Source organism: Rhinatrema bivittatum, chromosome 14 (genome assembly GCF_901001135.1).
Source record: "Rhinatrema bivittatum chromosome 14, aRhiBiv1.1, whole genome shotgun sequence".
Taxonomy (NCBI): Eukaryota; Metazoa; Chordata; class Amphibia; order Gymnophiona; family Rhinatrematidae; genus Rhinatrema; species Rhinatrema bivittatum.
In genome coordinates, this window is record NC_042628.1 from 1,267,524 (window position 1) to 1,287,255 (window position 19,732).

At 43.2% G+C, this 19,732-nt stretch overlaps 1 protein-coding gene across 6 annotated transcripts in view; it reads right to left on the bottom strand.

Moving 5' to 3' along the window:
• Positions 1-19,732, bottom strand: part of TNRC6A (trinucleotide repeat containing adaptor 6A) — a 163,525-nt gene that overhangs the window by 71,437 nt on the left and 72,356 nt on the right. For all 6 annotated transcript variants that reach the window (XM_029577637.1, XM_029577635.1, XM_029577634.1 and 3 more), the window contains one exon: positions 4,840-7,416. In XM_029577637.1, the coding sequence (XP_029433497.1) occupies positions 4,840-7,416 (2,577 nt within the window). The remainder of the gene's footprint in view (positions 1-4,839; positions 7,417-19,732) is intronic.

Below are 19,732 nucleotides of genomic sequence, written 5' to 3' on the forward strand. Positions count from 1 at the left end.
CGACTGTTGACAGAGGTCATCTGATTTTGCACAAATGAGCCAGTCATCCAGATATGATATACCAAAACACCCTCCTTTTACCATGTGACCACCATCACCTTGATGAAGGTACATGGAGCCATTGCCAGTCGAAGAGGGCTCGAAACAAAAAATGTTCCCTTAGGATTATGAACCTCCAGAATATCTGGTGCTCCAGCTTTATGGCTATGTGCAGTTATGGATCTATCAAGTTGAGAGTTGCCAAGAAGTTGGACCTCAGAGATGAACCTCAGAGTTTACCTTCTTTAAATCCATTATCTCTTGAATTGGATACAGAGGGAAAAGAAACAATGTTAACCTAAAATTGCCCTCCGACCACACTAAGCATGTTCAGAGTCTGAGCCAACAAACTCAGCAAGAAGACATCTCTGTTAAAAAAAAGAAAAAAAAAGAAAAAAGAAAAAAACCGAGCAGAATCCAAAGTGGCTCTCAATCATATACAATTTCTCCCTTTTCTAGAGGTTAGAAAGCCAATTCCCCATCGGAATCCTCCGATGTCTCATGATCCACACCAACTTGAACATTACCAGGGACAGCCTCTCTGCAGCATTTGCCCACCGTGACTGAGAAGCCTGAGCACGCAATCCCTATTTAGTAGGTTGATTCACCTTTGCTAGGCGCCCCTGCAGAAAGGTCTACAAGCCCTGGAAACATTCCAACCAGGAGGAGGATGAATCTATACCGGAGCCCAAAGGCGCAGACTTGCTCTCTCCAACCTCTCTCTCTTGGAGAAGTTTCTGCCCTTGGAAACAAGGGAGGAGCAGAACTGACTAGTGCCTCGCCTCCCACTCTACTCCCCTCCAGAGACACCATAGGCCGAGGAGATGTTCCAACATGGGCAAAAGCTGTAGTAGTCAAATCGCTTTGAGCTTCTAAACAGTGCTGACACAAATGGAGAGATAGTGAGAACTGAATTGCTATCAAATGGCAAAGCTTCACAGATAGCAAGGACCTGTTTGTCCCCAGCGCCTAGCTCTCTTGAACTGCGGCTCTAGGCAGCCTCCTGTGCGCACATTAATGCCACCAGGGCGTGCATGCATACCCCTCCAGAATGTGCACAAATAAGTGCTCAAGACTAGGTCGTGATTGTACGCACACAAGTACATACGCAAATACACACTTGTATAGGCCATGGTCATTCGTGCACAAGTACATACACAAATACGCACACATGCGTATGCATGCAGGAAAAGAACCGTTGCCATGGCTAAGCAAAGCCTGCATGCACCTTCAGTGTGTTTAGGCCTGGATCCATTTAACATCTGACACCGAAAATCAACGGCCTGAAGAGTTTATCAACATCTTAGGCCTCTTGACTAGCCGAGAATCAATGAAAACTGGGAACAAGAGGCAGCATCCCGCTAAACACATTTTGCACATAAATAAATTAAAACCAGCAGGAGACTTCTACCAGAACCAAAGACTCATCCTCAGTGCAAGTACCTCTCTGCATCTCTGCGGATAGGGAACCGCCAGCGATAGTTGGAGGGGATTCCCTTGCCTCTCCCGCCGACGCTGCTAGGGAATCGAAAATGTCCGCTGTTTCCGTGCTGACGGGAAAAGCCTCAGCGCTAGACCCCGCACCCTCAAGGCTTGTTCTACCAGTGCAGTCATGCTTGATGCAGACCCCCGAATGCCATGCTGCTTTTGCCACACGCATACGCTGTTCCTCCCTGTACCTGCGGCTCCACCAGTACCTCAACAGCAAGCAGGGGAACAGTCCTTCAGCACCACAAAGCCAACACCCGATCTCCGCAGGCAGAGCAGCTCTGAAAAACCTCATCGTTGAGCTGCTGAGGTAGTGTCCCCTACTGGAACCTTGCTGCTGCAGATTCTTCCTTCTAGTTCCTTGCTCTCTCTCTCTCTCTTTTTTTTTTTTTTTTTTTTTTTTTTACTCTGAGAACAAAGATACCTAGAAACTGATATTTTCCTTTGGTGCGGAGTTTCAGGTTCCAAGAGCGCAGGCCACATGGCAGATCAGAAAAGAGACAGACCACTGGCTATATACATCTGCTTTTGTCAAACTTTAGCAACTCAACCCAGGACAAACTGTATAAAAGGGATAGCTTTCCTGCTCCACTGGGCTTGCAATGTAGAACTGGCAGCAGGTTCCACTGCTGTCTCATGGGGAATGAGGATCTGGACCACCAGATATCCATTCCACGGACCTCTGGACTGAGCTATCAGGGTCACCAACTTCCTGCTTGTCCACCTCAAACCAGGGGGGATGGCCCCACCAGGACCTCACAACCCCTTGGGAGGATCCAGAAATTGTATCTTTTAATCTTTTTTTTTTCTCTCTCTTTCCAGACTACAGGTTTTACACCATCTACCATCTGCTGGAGACAGAAAAATACTGAGGGACTGCAGGTGGCACAATGGGTTAAGTACAGTGTCAGTGAAACTTTCTCTGTCTCCATCTGCTGGCAGGGAGGCAAAATGCAGGAGTCTAAATGATCTGGGTATATACAAGGAACTGCAGGTTTTGCACCTCCATCTGCTGGAGACAGAGAAATACTAAGGATCTGCAGATGGCACACTGGGTTAAAAGGCGGTGTCTACAAAACTTTCAGTCTCCATCTGCTGGAAGGGAGGGAAAACCCAGGAGTCTGGACTGATCTGGGTATGTACAAGGAAAGAAGCATCAATCTCAGAGGCTTATGCAATAAAAGTCATGTAAAAAAAAAAAATACCATAAGCCCACAAAAACATGTAACCTGTAAGCAAAACTCTACTTAACATGCTGTGCAAAGAGTTTGTGTGCCAGCTTGTAGAATTTTAGCCAAATTAGCTATGTCACAATACTGGCATGCATGGTAACCCATAAAAAACTACTGTGCATGCCACAACTGTTTGAAATCCCCCATACTAAGCAACATAAACTGAAGGACCACAACACAAGGGATTTCTTTCTTCCTTCTCGTAGTAACTTCCAGCCCCCATCAGGGTACCTCATCTCTTCCTGAGGCATCCCTCATCCCTCCCTTCCTGCCTTCTATGGCAGAGGAAGGAATCCCCCCAGGCAGGCATCCACTGAACAAAGACCAAGTCAAGCACACACCACCTCCCAGCAAAAAAGGACTGCACCCCCACCCCCAGAGAAAAGTACCACTAGGACAGCTTCATCATTATCACATACCATTGAGTACCACTAGGAGCCCATGATAGTGATGAAATGCCCTTAGTGAGGCCATTTGGTGAAGATCAGCACTATAGGTAGGAGGGTTTTGCCATCTCTCCTTCCTCTGAAGATGGAGACCCTCCAGAAGGGAAAGTTTCTTGAGAGTTCTTGAGGAAGATGCTTGGAGTGGTGGGATGCCTGGTGCTGAAAGCAGTTTCCTTTACAGATCAAGGGTGTTTTTGCCTTTTATGGGGGGATGGGGGATATGGGGAATATGGATGTCTGACTCGGGGAATTCCCTCTTCTGCTATGGGAAATGAGAAGAGAGCAATGGTGAAGCCCTAAACAGAGGGCGGAGGGAGGATGCCCAATGGGAGCTTATTTTATCAGAAGGGAGTGACAGGGATGCCCTGGATGGGGATGGATGATGGGAGGACATACCCAATGCTAAGCAGTCTGTTCACTTCTGGCCACATGAGGAAATGTGGTCCCTACTGTGCAAGGTAGCTAGTTAGTCCCAGCTGGTATTAACTGGCGGTCAATTTTACAAGCTCTTACAAAATAGCATGGAGAAAGAGCACACCATGCTATTTAGCGAGAGCTTGCAAAGTCATAATTTGCATATGACATTCCTTAATTTGCAAGCATGGGGTTCAAGTAAACATCTGTCAGGGCTATGTTAATGTAAAGCTTTCCATCATAGCATGCCATTTTCAGCATGCAAAAAAAGTGCCTGACCATGCATATAAAGTTTATTGCAGAGGCCAGAAAATGAGCATTTGGCCAAATATATTGTAGTAAGAGCCTCTGGGGAAAGTATACTCTACCCATTACAGGGAGCAAGAAAGGGATCTGCAGTGAAAAGAGCCTCTATGGTCACTTTACAACATAGAAGCAGCAAATGATGGCACGAGAAATGACAAAAATTCAATACAGCAGCAGATCAAGAGGCAGAATTCTTGCACAGATAATACCTTTGAGAACTTCATTGAGAGCCAGAGGACAATATTCTTAGAAAATACTGAAATTTGGAATTCACTGTCCTTCATGTAATATTTTTAAAACTGTGATAATTCATAATAAACGTTCAGATGGATAGTCATGTTAGTCTGGTGTAGCAAAAATGACAGCAGTCGAGTGGCACCTTATAGTCTAACCAATTTATTAAAGCAAAGAAGCATGGTCAGCAGAGGTGCAGTAAACTGAAGGACTGTTACGTGTTGCAAATTACTGTGATAGGTTTACTATGAAAAATGATAGGCGCCAAGTGGCACCTTATAGACTAACCAATCTATTGCTTTAATAAATTGTTGTATGGAAGCATTTTTCCTATTTTGTGTCTATGGGAAACAGTTTGTGCATAAACCCTACATGAGCACAGGAATGTTCCCACTTTTTCCTTTTAACTTTATAAAACAAACATAAAAAAGTGTGAAAAGTGGAATATAAATCTAAATAAAATAATTAAAGGCTATTTTTAAATTGTCCACCTACCCAATGTTACATCATCCAAGAAAAGATATCATGGTTATATCTACATTTTAAAATTGTTTCAGCTTTGCAAAACACCACTTTTTCAAGAAGAGAACATTTCCCTTACATGCAGTAGAGAATTTAAAAAACCAAAAATATTTGCAGTAATAGTTCAAACGTGTTTTACAAAGCTCTAACAGACTTACCAGATGCACTGCTGTTCTCTTTGCTGGATATGAGACTTGGCGGTGGTAGCTGTTCTGAAGCAGTGCTGCTACACTTTGAGATATTCTTATTCCACATGTTCACATTTTTATAGTTGTATTTGCTTGGATCACCCCAAGCTGAAGTCCCATCATCAATCTCCATTTTGCGGCGTATGGATTCTGGAGATGGTTCTTCCCAACCTGTTGGTTCCTCTTCCTTGGCTGGAGCTGGAATTGGTCCACCCAACCAACCTGAAGGTTTGATGGTTGCAGATGGTGCCCCCCAAGACCCACCAGTATCTTGTTGCTTGCTGCGGTCTGAGGCATTACTTAGCTTTGAAGAATCTCCCCATCCTTGAGATGGATTTAGCTTTGAAGGTTCTCCCCACCCTTGGGACTGATTAGCCTTTCCAGATTCACTCCATCCCAAAGAATTATGAAGGTTTGCATTATTACTGCTACCCCATGCGGCAGAGTTGGATCTGCCAGGATCACTCCAGCAAGACACAGACTTGTCACTGTCACTACCACCTGAACTAGATTTCTGTGCCTCTCCCCAGTGGTTGCTTCGTGAGTTTTCTCCCCAGTTGTCACAACTTTGATTTGTTTTCTGTCCATCTGTCCACCCCTGTTTCACTTTATGTGTATCATCCCATGTAGATTTGTCCTCTTTGCTAATTCCCCATGATTGACTGCTTTTGATCATTCCTGTAGTAGTAGTCATCGTAGTAGTAGCAGTAATACTATTAGCAGCAGCAGAATCTTCCTCCCATCCCCCCTGGCTTAATGAGCTTTTGGTGGCTCCCCACCCTCTATTAGACTTTGGATGTCCCCACCCTGATACTGATGAGATATCATTGCTATTAGGGTTAGGCCGATCCACCCATCCCCCTGAGTTAGAATTCTGTGTAACAGAGCCTCCCCAGGCCTCCGTCCCATTGTCAGTCTTTCTTTTGTTTCCCGGTGAAGCTTCAGTGTCCCAGGCAGTGTTTTGTTTGATTGGAGTCTGTCCCCAGCCAGAGTTGCAAAGGACACGAGGATCTAAATCTGTCCTGTTCACAATATTTTGTAATAATGCATTTTGTTCAACTTTTCTTCTTTCTGGGGCAGTAAGTTCTTCCTCAGTCGCCCTGTCATGGTAGATTCCAGTGCCTTCTATACTACCTTCACTCTCCTCTCTACCTGGAATTTTGTCCCACACCTTCTGCTCATTTAGAGGTGTACTGGTAGGACTCTGAGTGCTAAGATCACTTTTCCAGCCATTTGTTAACTTCTTATTGTTAGCACTGCTCATGCCTTCGTCGGAGTGCAAAATGCTCGGCAGTTTGCGCCATTCCCCATTTGATAGATTAGTGCTATCGTTTTGTGCTGGAGATCCCCATCCACTCTGACCTTCTCCAGAGGACGTCCCACTTCCGGTTCCCCAATGTACACTTTGAGAGTTGACAACCCCCAACTCCCACACTATTCCTCCTTTATTCCCATTGATTTTATAGTTTGAGCTTATAGGCCCATTGATGCCAGACTGCATTAAAGTTGCATTCACAGTGTCACCATTAGCTTGCCCATTAGGGACTGAAGACTTATCTCTGGAATAATTAGAACCAGAGATGCCCCATTTAGTACCGCAATATACTCCATTTTTTGCCTCACCATTTGTCAGGTGAGAAATGGAAGTGCCATTTGAAACTGAAGGGCTCTGAAGCTGAGAATGATTCATTGTGCTCATACGCCAGGCCCCATGTCCTGTAGCATTAGACAGTTCATTAATCTGCATTGAACCAGCAGAGTTTGGTAAACTAGAGGTCATAAAGTTAGTAGTGTTATTTGGTCCATTCATTTCAGTGTTAAGGTTTTGAGGTTGTCCACTGAAAGAAACCTTCCTTGTACCATTTACTTCAGAATCAAAATTTTCCTGAAGGTTTCCCCAGGAACCATGGGCTGAGTCACCCATCTTAGAGTTAATACTCTGATTGTTAGGCATCTGACCTATGGTACTGCATTGAGTATTTGTGCCAGAAGTACTGCTCTCCACAGGCTCTTTCAAGGAATGTCCATTGCTCTCTAGAATAGGCCAGGCACCATGGTTACCATTAGAGTTCAAAGTGCTTGGATTTAACTCTCCATCCGATGAAGAATCTACAGTGCCCCAAGCATTTACTCTTTTGTGGCTACTTTCAGCTTTGATGTCAGAACCATCTCCTGAAACTTGACATGTGCTTATGATGGCTCCATGGGACACACTCCATAGCCCATTAATACTTCCATTGCTCACATTATTGCTGTTGTTACTGATCACAAACTTGTTTTGAGGGCCATTTTCAATGCCACTTCTGCTGCTCTCAATTTCTCCACCACATGTGCTCCCTGAAGCCATGACAATGAGGTTTTTTTCCGAGCCAGAGTCAGTATCCATACATTCTGAAGCGAGCTCTGAGACACTGCCAGATGGCCACACTTCTTTGTCAGAGCAGTCTACAACGACCTTGGTCCAATTTGTGCTGGGCTCATTATTCGAGGAAACCGGTCCCCAGTGTGAGTTTTCATAGTGGGATCCTAGATTGTGGTGGTTCAGATCTGAATGAGAAGGAAAATGAATAAATAAATAGGCCCTGGCTTTAGATTTATAAACAGTACTCAAGAAGAAATCTATGTGCAGTGTATGCCTCTTGCTTTACATGTACTCTAAAATTCTTAATTACTCCTGCAAGCACATTACTGCTTCAGCTAACCAACACACCTCAAGCTTACTTCCTGCATCCTCTATGTCGCATGTTCTACAATCTGTCACAATAAAGAGGATTTAACCACCACAAAAGTTTTTAACAGAAGAGAGACAGTGATACAAAAACTTCATGGAGAAAGGGACAAAATGAAGTTGTAAAACACTCCAATCCAATCATTTATCATCATAGTTCCCTATTAAAGTCCAATATCATTTTTATAAATATTTTAAATATGCAAATAAAACCACTATGTACAAAAAATCACAGTCCAAAGGAGCCAACAGAGAAATTGTTTTACAAAGATTACATTCCTTTAGTTAGCTTGCAGAATGTCTCTATAAAAATAATAGAACCACACAGAAGCCCATATGGACGGACATCCGGTTATAATATGTAAGTTTTATTATTGACTGCTTGTTCTTTTTTTGGTTTTGTTTTGGACTGTTTGTTCTATAATTTATTCTTTTGTAGGTATCCTTAAATTATCCTGGCCCCTGAAGCAGGTGCATCCTGCTGAAACACTGGCAGTATCAGGTTTCCTTGTGGACGAGATTTTCTGGAGAGTAATTTCTCTCTTTTACATCCAAGTTTTCCCGTGTATATACCATCCACTCTGGGATTTGGAAATTTTCCTCTGACACTGATTAAGCAGCTAAGTTTTAAGACATGTTTACATGTGAATTCAGTTTTATGGATGTTTTCAAGCTATGTCTTATGGATGTTTTAATGCCTCTTGCATTTGATTTTATGTATATGCTTTTATGTATGTTTCCTTAGGGATCCTTTTGTACTTCACCTAGGGTATAGGCGCTACATACATTTTAAATAAAGATAAAAGATAAAGTACTTTCATTGTTTTGACCATCTAAAGATGGTTTTTTTTAACTGCTATACAAGACTAAAAAGACATTTCACAGAGAAGCAAGAGAAGATACTTTATACATAAGTCTAATGATGGCTTTTGCTTCATTTCCATTGGAATTTAAGATGACTTGAGCTATTCTTTATGATACCAATGATTCAATGTTATATGCCATGCCCAGCTTCTTTGTTGCTTTGTATTTCTATAGAAATAATCAGAGGCAGCCAACCATGCTTAAACATTTGCAGTTTTTGGATGTTATCATCTTTCTCCACACTTACAAGAAATATGCCGAAATACAGACTGTCGGATTTCAGACAATATAAAGTTGTGATCCAAATGCAATGAAGAGATTCTGCAAGCTAGCTAAGCAGAAATGACCGTGGTATATGAGACTTTCTCAATTGGCTGTCTTAGCCAACATTCTTTTGCACAAAGGGGTGGATAGCAGAGTTGCTTAGCTCTAGCAGGTGTTCTCCAAGGATAGCGGGATATCAGACCTCACTTGAGTGAAATCATCAGATGGAGCCTGGCACTGCATTTTGATTTCAAAGTTTCAAGATATTGTGAGCATGCCCTACTGGGCATATGCAGCATGCCATACTACCACATGTCCACACAGGGGCTCCCCTTCAATCTATAATATAGAAATATAGTAACATGAAAGCAGAACAAGGCCATATGGCCCATCCATCCAATTAATTTAGCACCACCTCCTTACAGATCCCCTGTATTTATCCCAGGCTTTCTTGAATTCAGATACTGTTTTTTGTCTCCACTACATCTACTGGGAGGTTGTTCCACACATCCACCACCCTCTCTGTAAAGTAATATTTCCTAAGATTACTCCTGAGTCTACCCCTTTCAACCTCATCTCATGATCCCTCATTCTAGAGCCTCCTTTCCACTGAAAGAGGCTCACCTCCTGTGTATGGAAGCTTTTGAGATATTTGAATGTCTGTTATAACTCCCCTATCTCACCTTTCCTCTAGGGTATAAATGTTTAGATCTTTAAGTCTATGCCCATATGCTAACAAAGACTATGAGCCTTGACAGGGTCCACCAGATTCAGGCCTGCCTGAACATAACAAAAGGAGATGCAATCTGTTAGCCAATTTTTAAGAGTGCATCTGGCAACAGCAATTCAAGGTTTGTTGATGTCAAAAGAAACATCTGGATGGATTTCATCAAGGCTTCAGTCCGCTCCAAATAGAAAATTAAGGCTATCTTGCAGTCCAAACTCTGTAGCACGTGTTCATCTTTGTGGATATGTGGCCTAAGAAAGAACGCTAGAATGGTGATTGACTGGTAACGGTGAAAGTCTGACACTATCTTAGGCAGAAACTTGGGATGCTTGTGCAAAACCTCTTATTGTTAAAAAAAAAAAAAAAAAAAAACCAACTTAATATAAGATATTCAAGTCAATAGGACCTGGAGCTCACCGATTCTGAGCTACCAAAAATATGACTTTCTAGATAAGTACCTTAGTACGCAAGAGCCTATAGGCTCAAAGGGAACTTTCATCAGCTAAATCAATATAACACTGAGGCCCCCATGACACAGCAGGAGGCTTAATGAGAGGTTTCAAGAGAAGCGAGCCCTGGATGAAACAGATAACTAAAGACTGTGCAGAGATTGCACTAAGGTAAAATGACTGAATTGATCTTAAGACCTGACTCAAAGATGTAGAAGGTAATCAAGCGCATTTTAGAGTCCTCCCTGGAAGCCAGAACAATAAGAGGGACATCCTTGAAAGATTCAGGTGTTGTAGAGCTACCCTTTCAATATCCAGGCTGCAAGGACCAGGGACCAATGTTGGGATTGTACAAAAGCCCCCCCGATCGGAGTGATGACATCTGGGGAATTCCCTAGCCTGAATGGACTTCTGATGGACATCTCCCACAAGAGTGGAAACCAAATCTGTTTTGGCCAAAAGGGCACTATGATATGAGGCGGGTGATTCTTTATAGACTAACCAATTTATTGAGGTACTATGAGTTTCAACAAGATCTTTGTAATGAGAGGAATCAGAGTATGCTTGCAGCAGACCGTGGCCAAAATTTAGGGCAAAGTGTGTGAGGCTATCTTGCCTCCAATTCCCTTTCTGGAGCAGAAGAGGGGGACCTTTCTGTTCAGAGATGATGCAAACGTATCTACCATGGATGTGCCTCATTCACAGAATATGTGGTTTGCCACTCCCTCCCCTTTGTCTGAGGACCATTCATGGGATTCCAGGATCCGACACAGCCTGTCTACTATGACATTATACTTGCCTGCCAAATATGCGGCTCTTTGGACCATTCCCTGAGAGATGACACAAACCCACATCCGGAAAGACACTTGATATAGATTCCATTTCTCCTTAATTACTGATGTAGATCACCACCACTTGATTGTCCGTCTGGATAAGGATAATTCTGTTGGCCAACCAATCTCTGGAAACATGACGCAGAAAAAGACCATATGGCCTATATAGTGATTTCTAAAATTCAGATACTTTGTCTTCACCACCTCCACATTAAATGCATCCACCTCTCTCTCTCTGTAAAGAAATTTTGTTTAGATTACTCCTGAGTTTACCCGTTTTACCTCATCTCATGACCCCTTGTTCCAGAAACTCCTTTACATTGAAAGAGGCTTGCCTCTTGTGGATAGCAATCTTGGCGTTATTTAAATCTCTCTATCGCTCCTATTCTACTTTTCTTCTAGGGTATACACGTTTAGATCTTTAAATCTGTCTCCATATGTTTTATAACAAAGATCGCTGAATGTTTTAGTAGCTACCCTCTGGACTGCCTCCAGCCAGTTTATATTACTGTGAAGGTGTGGTCTTCAGAACTGTATACAGTATTCCAAATGAGGTCATACCTGAGACTTTTACAGGCGCAATATCACTTCCTTTTTATCTGCCAACCATTTCTCCCCCTCTGCACTCAAGCATCTTTCTGGCTTTTGCTGTCTTGATACCCACCTGTTTGGCCACCTTAAGATCATCAGATACGATCATTCCCAAATACTGCTCTTTCTTCATGCTTAGAAGAATGCCATCCCTTTGGGTTTTTCTAGCCCAAATGTATGCCTCTACTTTTTTTTAGCATTAAATCTTAGCTGCTAGACTCTAAACCAGGGGTCAGGAACCTATGGCTCGGGAGCCAGATATGGCTCTTTTGATGGCTGCATCTGGCTCGCAGACAAATCTTTAATAAAAAAGTAAAAATCTAACAAAATCCCCCACCCTCCTGACGCCCTTCAAGACCTCCAAAATTAATTTACTACAACCCCCACCCTCCTGACCCCCCCCAAGACCTGCCAAAAATCCCTGGTGGTCCAGCGGGGGTCCAGGAGCGGTCCGGGAGCGATCTCCTGGACTGTTGGCTGCCAGTAGTCAAAATGGCGCCGACGGCCCTTTGCCCTCACTATGTCACTGGGGTTGACCAATGGCGGCGGTAGCCCCTGTGACATAGTAAGGGCAAAGGGCCGTCGGCTGCCAGTAATCAAAATGGCATCGACGGCCCTTTGCCCTTATTATGTCACAGGGGCTACCGCCGCCATTGGTCGACCCCAGTGACATAGTGAGGGCAAAGGGCCGTCGGCGCTATTTTGACTACTGGCAGCCGACAGCCCAAGTCCAGGAGATCGCTCCCGGACCCCCGCTGGACCACCAGGGACTTTTGGCAGGTCTTGGGGGGGGGGTTAGGAGGATGGGGGGGTTGTAGTAAATTAATTTGGCAGGTCTTGGGGGCATCAGGAGAGTAGGGGGTTGTAGTACATTAATTTGGTAGGTCTTGGGGGAGTCAGGAGGGTGGGGGGGGTTGTAGTTAGTATGGCTCTCACGGAATTACATTTTAAAATATGTGGCGTTCATGGCTCTCTCAGCCAAAAAGGTTCCCGACCCCTGCTCTAAACCATTCATCAAGATTTGCTACATCCCCTTACTCACACTTTCCACTGCCTCCTGTCTATCCTGTTACAAATTTTGGTATCATCCACAAAAAGACAAAACTTAGTCAAGCTTTCCACAATGTCACAAAAATGCTGAAAAGGACCGAAGTGAACTCCATTTACCACTAACCTTTAATACTTTCCAGTCAAAAAATTTCTAACCCAATCACTTTAGGGTCCATACCAACACTACTCAGTTTAGTGATAAGTTGCCTAAGCAGAACCATGTCAAAGGCCTTACTAAAATCCTATGCTACATCTAGAGCTCTCCCTGATCCAGCACTCTAGTCATCCAATCAAAGAAATCGATCAGATTTGTCTGATAAGACTTACCTCTGGTAAAACCTTGCTACCTTGGATCTTATAATCCAGAAACTGCACTATCCTCTGTTTTTGCAAAGATTCCATCAATTTGCTCAATATGGAGGTTAGATTAACCAGGCTGTAGTTCCCAGCCTCCTCCTTACTTCCACTTTTGTGAAAAGGGACCATATCCACCTGTTTCCAAGTCCTTTGGACCTACTCCTAACTCTAAAGAATGCATTAGTCAGCAGAGCTATCAGAATTTTTCTAAGTTCCCTTAAAACCCTCAAAAATATCCTGTCCGACCCCATTGCTTTATCTACGTTTAGTTTAGCTAGCTCCTCACAAACACATTTTCTGAAATTTGTTTTGAGGTTTACCTCATTTCCAATTCTATTTGTGTTCATTTTATATGGTCCTGTTCTTAGCCCTTCTACTGTGAACCCTGAACAGAAATATTTAAGCAATTCCTCTTGTTCCTGGTAGGTCTTTACATATTCCTGCCCTTCACCTCTTACAATGCCAATCATTAACATACCGTATTTTCCGGTGTTTAAGACGACTGGGCGTATAAGATGACCCCCCCCTTTTTTATACATATTTTTAAGAAAAAAAATAATTTTACACTCAAACAGGAGCAACCCTATCTATGAAAAGGCAACACTACAAATACCGTATATCAGGCCCTAAAAACCAATACACCTCTTATTAGGAAAACAGAACTAGCAAGCAGCTATAGATCCCCACACAGAAATAATTGTAAAACTACACTAATAAGCAGAATAAATGTTTCAAAACAGCTATGAACAGAATAACATCCAACAATTAAAAACTCATAAAAACTATTAAACATTCTCCAAACACCAATAAAATATTTCAAAAAAGCAGACACATCACATAATATTAAATAATTAAAATGGCAGTCAATCAAGAAAAATAAACTTAAAAAGCCACCTTTACTTACCCCCCTCCAGCAGCTCTCCTACTCCTCTTCCATGCAGGCCGTAGCACACACCAGAAGCAGCAGTAATGGCTAAGCTCTATACTCATGGTCCTCTTCCTTAGGGCCCATGTCTCTCACACACACACACACCATACCAGTCATGCCCCCATGACCAGTTTCTGTCTCTCACACACCAATCATTTCCCAAACAGTCTTTGACACACACACCAGACACCTTCCTGAACAGTTTCTCTCATGCCACACACACACAGGCTTCCCACTCCCGTGTTCTGCTTACCGTACATATACGGGCTTCTCACTCTCATAATCACTTTCTCTGTCTCACACACACACACACCAGTCTCTCTCTCATTTCCATGCTTGTTCTCCACGTGCACAGGCTTCTCATTCCCTGAATCACATTCTCTCTCTCACATTCACACACACCGTCACCTTATCAACCAGTCTCTCTCTCATGCACGCACACACACACAGCCCTCCCACTCCCATGCTCTCTCTCACATAATCAGGCTTCTTACTCCCATGCTCTCTCACATACCCAGATTTCTCACTTCCATGCTTTTTCTCTCTCTCACACTCACATACACATCAGTCATCTCTCTGAGCAGTCACTTTCATTGTCTTTCACATATACACACACATGAGCTCGCTGACCAGTTTCTCTCAATCACACACATGCTCTCAATCAAATGCATTCTCTCACTTACACACAGGCTGGCTGCTTCTCTCTCTCTCTCACTCACTTCCACTCCCCCCCCCCCTGAGCACAAATAGTAGCTGCAGCAGCCTCCTCCTCCAGCCCCCGCAGGCCAAGAAAGAAAAAACCCATCGGCCGCGGGAGGCTCATGCTGCTCTCTCCTTTCCTGATTACCAGCTCCTTCGACTGCTCGGGGGCCGATGCTGCTGTCGCCGCTGCTATTTTTTCACGCGGCACGGCTCTTTCTTCTTCCCGCGCATCACTTCCTGTTCCGGTTCAAAGGGGGGGGCGGGAAGAAGAAAAGGCCAGCCGCGGATGCCACAGCTTTTTTTTTTTTTTTTTTTGCACCGCTGCCGTTCCCGCTGGGCTTGAACGTGCTGATAGCCCAGCGGCAACGGCAGTGCGGTGCGCAGGAAGGAGAAAGCCGTGCCGCATGAAAAAATAGCAGCAGCGACAGCAGCATCGGCCCCCGAGCAATCGAAGCAGCTGATAATAGGGAAAGGAGACAGCACCATGAGCCTCCCGCGGCCGATGGGATTCTTCTTTCTTGGCCTGCGGGGGCTGCAGCTACTATTTGTGCTTGGGGGGCGGGGGAGAGGAAGTGAGTGAGAGAGAGAAGCAGCCAGCCTGTGTGTAAGTGAGAGAATGCATTTGATTGAGAGCCTGTGTGTGATTGAGAGAAACTGGTCAGAGAGCAGGTGTGCCCTATATGACGATACCCGGCGTATAAGACGACCCCCGACTTTTGAGAAGATTTTCTTGGGTTAAAAAGTCATCTTATACGCCGGAAAATACGGTATCTTTAAAAAAAGGAGTCTTGTCCCTTTTTTCTATATTTCATCCATTTGCATCTTTGTATTTCACTTTGTATAACTTTAATGTTTATACACCTAGTCAAGACATTTCAGCAACATGGATTATCTATCGCTGGAGTGCAAGAGCAGGAAAACTGGAGATTCCTCATCCATTCACTTTGTATCCTGAACTAGTCACCTGCCCAGCCTATTCTTAGGGAATGAAATGATCACTTATCACTGTCACTGATGGTTAGGACTGAGTCAGGAGGAAGAGGGGGTGCAAGAAGTGAAGTGATGTTTCCAGACAGGTTCTGACCGTAGCGAGTGACAGGTGAATAGTATGAGAGTTGCACCAACTTCTGTACTTCTGGTTTTTTTGTTTTGGGCTTTTTTTTTTTTTTACCTGTTTCTCGCTGCCTTTTGCTCTAGTCCAAGCTGCTAGGAAAGTAGGGTCATCAATATTGTGCAAGCTCTACCAATCTCTTAACGTTACAGTAATGAGGAATTTTTGGCAGGGCCAATTTTGACAGTATTGACCCAGTGTTTCCAATTTTCAAAATCATCTAAAATATTCCCATTTTCTTCTAACAGTCAAATGTAGTGATTTTCCTGTCCCTTCTTTGTAATATATTTTACCCCTGAATGGAGAGAGAGAGACATGGACCCCTTCTGCATTATATTTTCCATCATTCCCTTTGTGGTGGCTTTTATACCTGCTACTGTGATAGTGGCCAGAGATATTCTGCACAAGTGCCAGGGGATCCCCTCCACTAATTTTCATGGGTTACTACTTGCATTTTACATTACTTAATATGCAAAAAAAAACAACCCTCTTTAAGCTTTAAACATTTTAATTTAAAACAAAGTTTTCTGCTTTGTTGTGTGCTCGAATAATTTTGTTCATTTTTCTCCAGGCTTAGGTTGCGTAGGTTGCGCATAACAAGGTCAACAATGTTGGCTTCCTTTTTTTCTGAGCAGGATCTAAGCCTGGTGATGAAGTCCTATTTCAAAAATGTAAATGTTTCCATTCAAGGTGGGCTAGTCAGGATATATCGTGACTTAGCCAGAGCTACTAAAGGACGATGGTAAAGCATTTCTGGTTGCAAGCCCAGGCTTTAGGCGTGAGCTTTTTGCTACATTACCCTTGCAGATGTATAATTAAATTGAATGCTAACATTAATTTTTTTTAGTGCAGAGCAGTTGCGGGACTTCTTGAATGCCAGAGTGACTCATTGTGCATCTAACTCCTTTAGGTGAATCCAACGTATTTTGATTGGGGTTTTCTTTTTTCCACGCCATCTATGCTTTCTTATGCATTCTTATGCAGTTTGTTTCTTATTATTCTCCCATTTTTTCTTTCCCCCTCATTTATTTCCTTTCTTATATGTAAGATAGTACGATTTTGATATATTTTCCTTTGTTTTGACTTTTTTCATGTTGCTGATATCTCTCTCAATTTCTGTGCAAAGTTTATATTTTGTACATTTGAAAAATTAATAAACAGGAAGTTAAAAAAAAAAACAAAAAAAAGGCCAATTTAGGCAAAAAAAGTCCTTCAAAAATTGGAAGGAGGATCCATCTGAAGAAAATAGGATAAAGCATAAGCATTATCAAGCTGTGTAAAACATTGATAAGACAGGCGAAGGGAGAATTTGAAATGAAGTTGGCCATAGAGGCAAAAACTCCTAATAAAAACTTTTTAATATATAGCCAAAGCAGGAAACCCATGAGGGAGTCTGTTGAACCATTAGACGATCAGGGGATTAAAGGGGCTCTTAGGGAAGATAAGGCTAAATGAATTCTTTACTTCGGTATTTACTGATGAGGATATTGGAAAGATACCCATTCCAGAGAGTTTTCAAGGGTGACAATTCAGATGAACTGTCCCAAATCACAGTAAACCTAGAAGATACAGTAGGCCAGACTGACAAATTGAAGAGTAGCAAATCATCCGGAAGAGATGGTGTACACTCCGGGGTTATAAAAACTCAAAAATGAAATTTTAGACCTATTATTAGTAATTTATAACCTAGCCCCCCCCCCCCCAGGCCCCCCAAGAGCAAGGAAGACAGCACTGTCTCCCTAACACAGAGGAATTAAAACCCTTATTAATACTTTTTTTTTTTTTTTTAACTGAGAATTAACGTAAATCAATACTTGCTTGAGCTTGCCCCACAAAAAAGAAAGAAAGGACCCCGCAGGGTAAGGGCAAGCTAAAAGGGAAAGGGAACCGCAGGGTGAGCTGCCTGCATCTGCAGGAGACAGACAAATACTGAAGGGCTGCAGGGTAGGTTTTGTCCTGATATAGGACGCCCTTTCAGTTTTGGTCTGTCTCCATCTGCTGGACAGGAGGCGCAACCCATGGTCTGGACTGATCTAGGTACAAACAGGGAACCCTGATATTTAAAAAGGGCTCCAGAGGTGATCTAGGAAACTATAGACTGGTAAGGTGACTGCAATGCCAGGAAAAATCATGGAAACTATTCTAAACAACAAAATCACAGAATTTATAGACAGACATAGTTTAATGAAACAGTCAGCATGGATTTACCCAAGGGAATTCTTGCCTCACAGATCTGCTACTTTTTTTTTAAGGGGTTAATAAACATGTGGATAAAGGTTAGCTGGTAGATGTAGTGCATTTGGATTTTCAGAGGGCACTTGACAAATTCCCCTCCTAAGAAAATTAAAAAGTCATGGGATATGAGGCAATGCACTTTTGTGGATTGCAAACAGATTAAAAGACAGGAAACAGAGTAGGATTAAATGGTCAGTTTTCTCAGTGGAGAAAGGTAAACAGTTGAGTGCCTCAGGGATCTGTATTTGGACCGGTGCTTTTCAATATATATATAATTGATCTGGAAAGAGGAACAAGTGAGGATCAAATCTGTGTTATGGCTCAGATCCCAGCTGGATGTAGGGACCACCACACTCAGTTTTTGCAGGACTGCAGGGCAAGGGCTAGGACTGGTCTTCTACCTAACCAGCCCCCCTCCCCTGCAGGTTGAGCCCTTGGGTTCTGGAGCCCAGCAGGTCTCTGAGATGGAAGTACATCATGGTAAGTCTACAGCAAGGCTGGTAAGGCTTGGTCAAGAACAGAGTGCAGGCAAAGACTGCAACTGGCAGTCGAGTGCAGGCGAAGACTGAAACAGGACAGGACAGGGAACAACAAGGACAACACAGAACATGGAACAAAGGCCTGAAGGCAGCATTAGGCAGGGAAAGCCCAGAGGTCAAGACAATGGAGAGACCTATATAGGCCACACAGCAAGACAAGGCCTAGATAGGCCAGAAGGCAAGGTAAGGCAAGGAGTAAGAAGGCTCTTAGGTTGCAAGGCAAGGAACAAGAAGGCCCAGAGGTCACAAAGCAAGATAAGGATAGGCCTAGGTAGGCCGCAAGGCAACAGTGGCTAGAACAAGGAGCCAAGGGCGACTTGATGCAAAAGCAAGGGGGGTTTCGCAAGGCTGGATTATGTAGGGCTAAGGCTTAGGTATGGTGCAGCTTGGCAAGGCTGGAGACATGGTTTGCTGACGATTCCTCGCGGCTAGGAGGCAGCACCACAGTCTGCGTTTGATGAGCTGTGAGGAGCTGATGGGAATAGCACGGAACGGAGCTCTGAGGAGACCTCTGCTGGCGGGGAAGCGTCATAGTCAGGGTGACATGAGGATTCGTAGCAGGTGAAATCATAATTTGCATATGACAAAATTGTTTAGAGTAGTTAAAGCACAAATTTGAATTAATGACTGGAAGAGGAACAGTATGCAAATTCACAGCTCTCGTGCTAAACTTTCAAAAGGGAAACTGATAAAATGAGAAAAATTGTTAGAAAAAAACTGAAAGGAGCAGCTACAAAAGTAAAAAATGTGCAAGAGGCGTGATCATTGTTAAAAAATACTATTCTAGAAGCACAGTCCAGATGTATTCCACACATTAAGAAAGGTGGAAAGAAGGCAAAACGATTACCAGCATGGTTAAAAGGGGATGTGAAAGAAGCTATTTTAGCCAAAAGATCTTCATTCAAAAATTGGAAGAAGGATCCAACAGAAGAAAATAGGATAATGCATAAACATTGGCAAGTTAAATGTAAGACATTGATAAGACAGGCTAAGAGAGAATTTGAAAAGAAGTTGGCCGTAGAGGCAAAAACTCACAGTAAAATCTTTTTAAAATATATCCGAAGCAGAAAGCCTGTGAGGGAGACAGTTGGACCGTTAGATGACCGAGGTGTTAAAGGGGCACTTAGAGAAGATAAGGCCACCGCGGAAAGATTAAATGATTTCTTTGCTTCGGTGTTTACTGAAGAGGATGTTGGGGAGGTACCCGTAATGGAGAAGGTTTTCATGGGTAACGATTCTGATGGACTGAATCAAATCATGGTGAACCTAGAAGATGTGGTAGACCTGACTGACAAACTGAAGAGTAGTAAATCACCTGGACCGGATGGTATACACCCCAGAGTTCTGAAGGAACTAAAAAATGAAATTTCAGACCTATTAGTAAAAATTTGTAACCTGTCATTAAAATCATCCATTGTACCTGAAGACTGGAGGGTGGCTAATATAACCCCAATATTTAAAAAGGGCTCCAGGGGCGATCCAGGA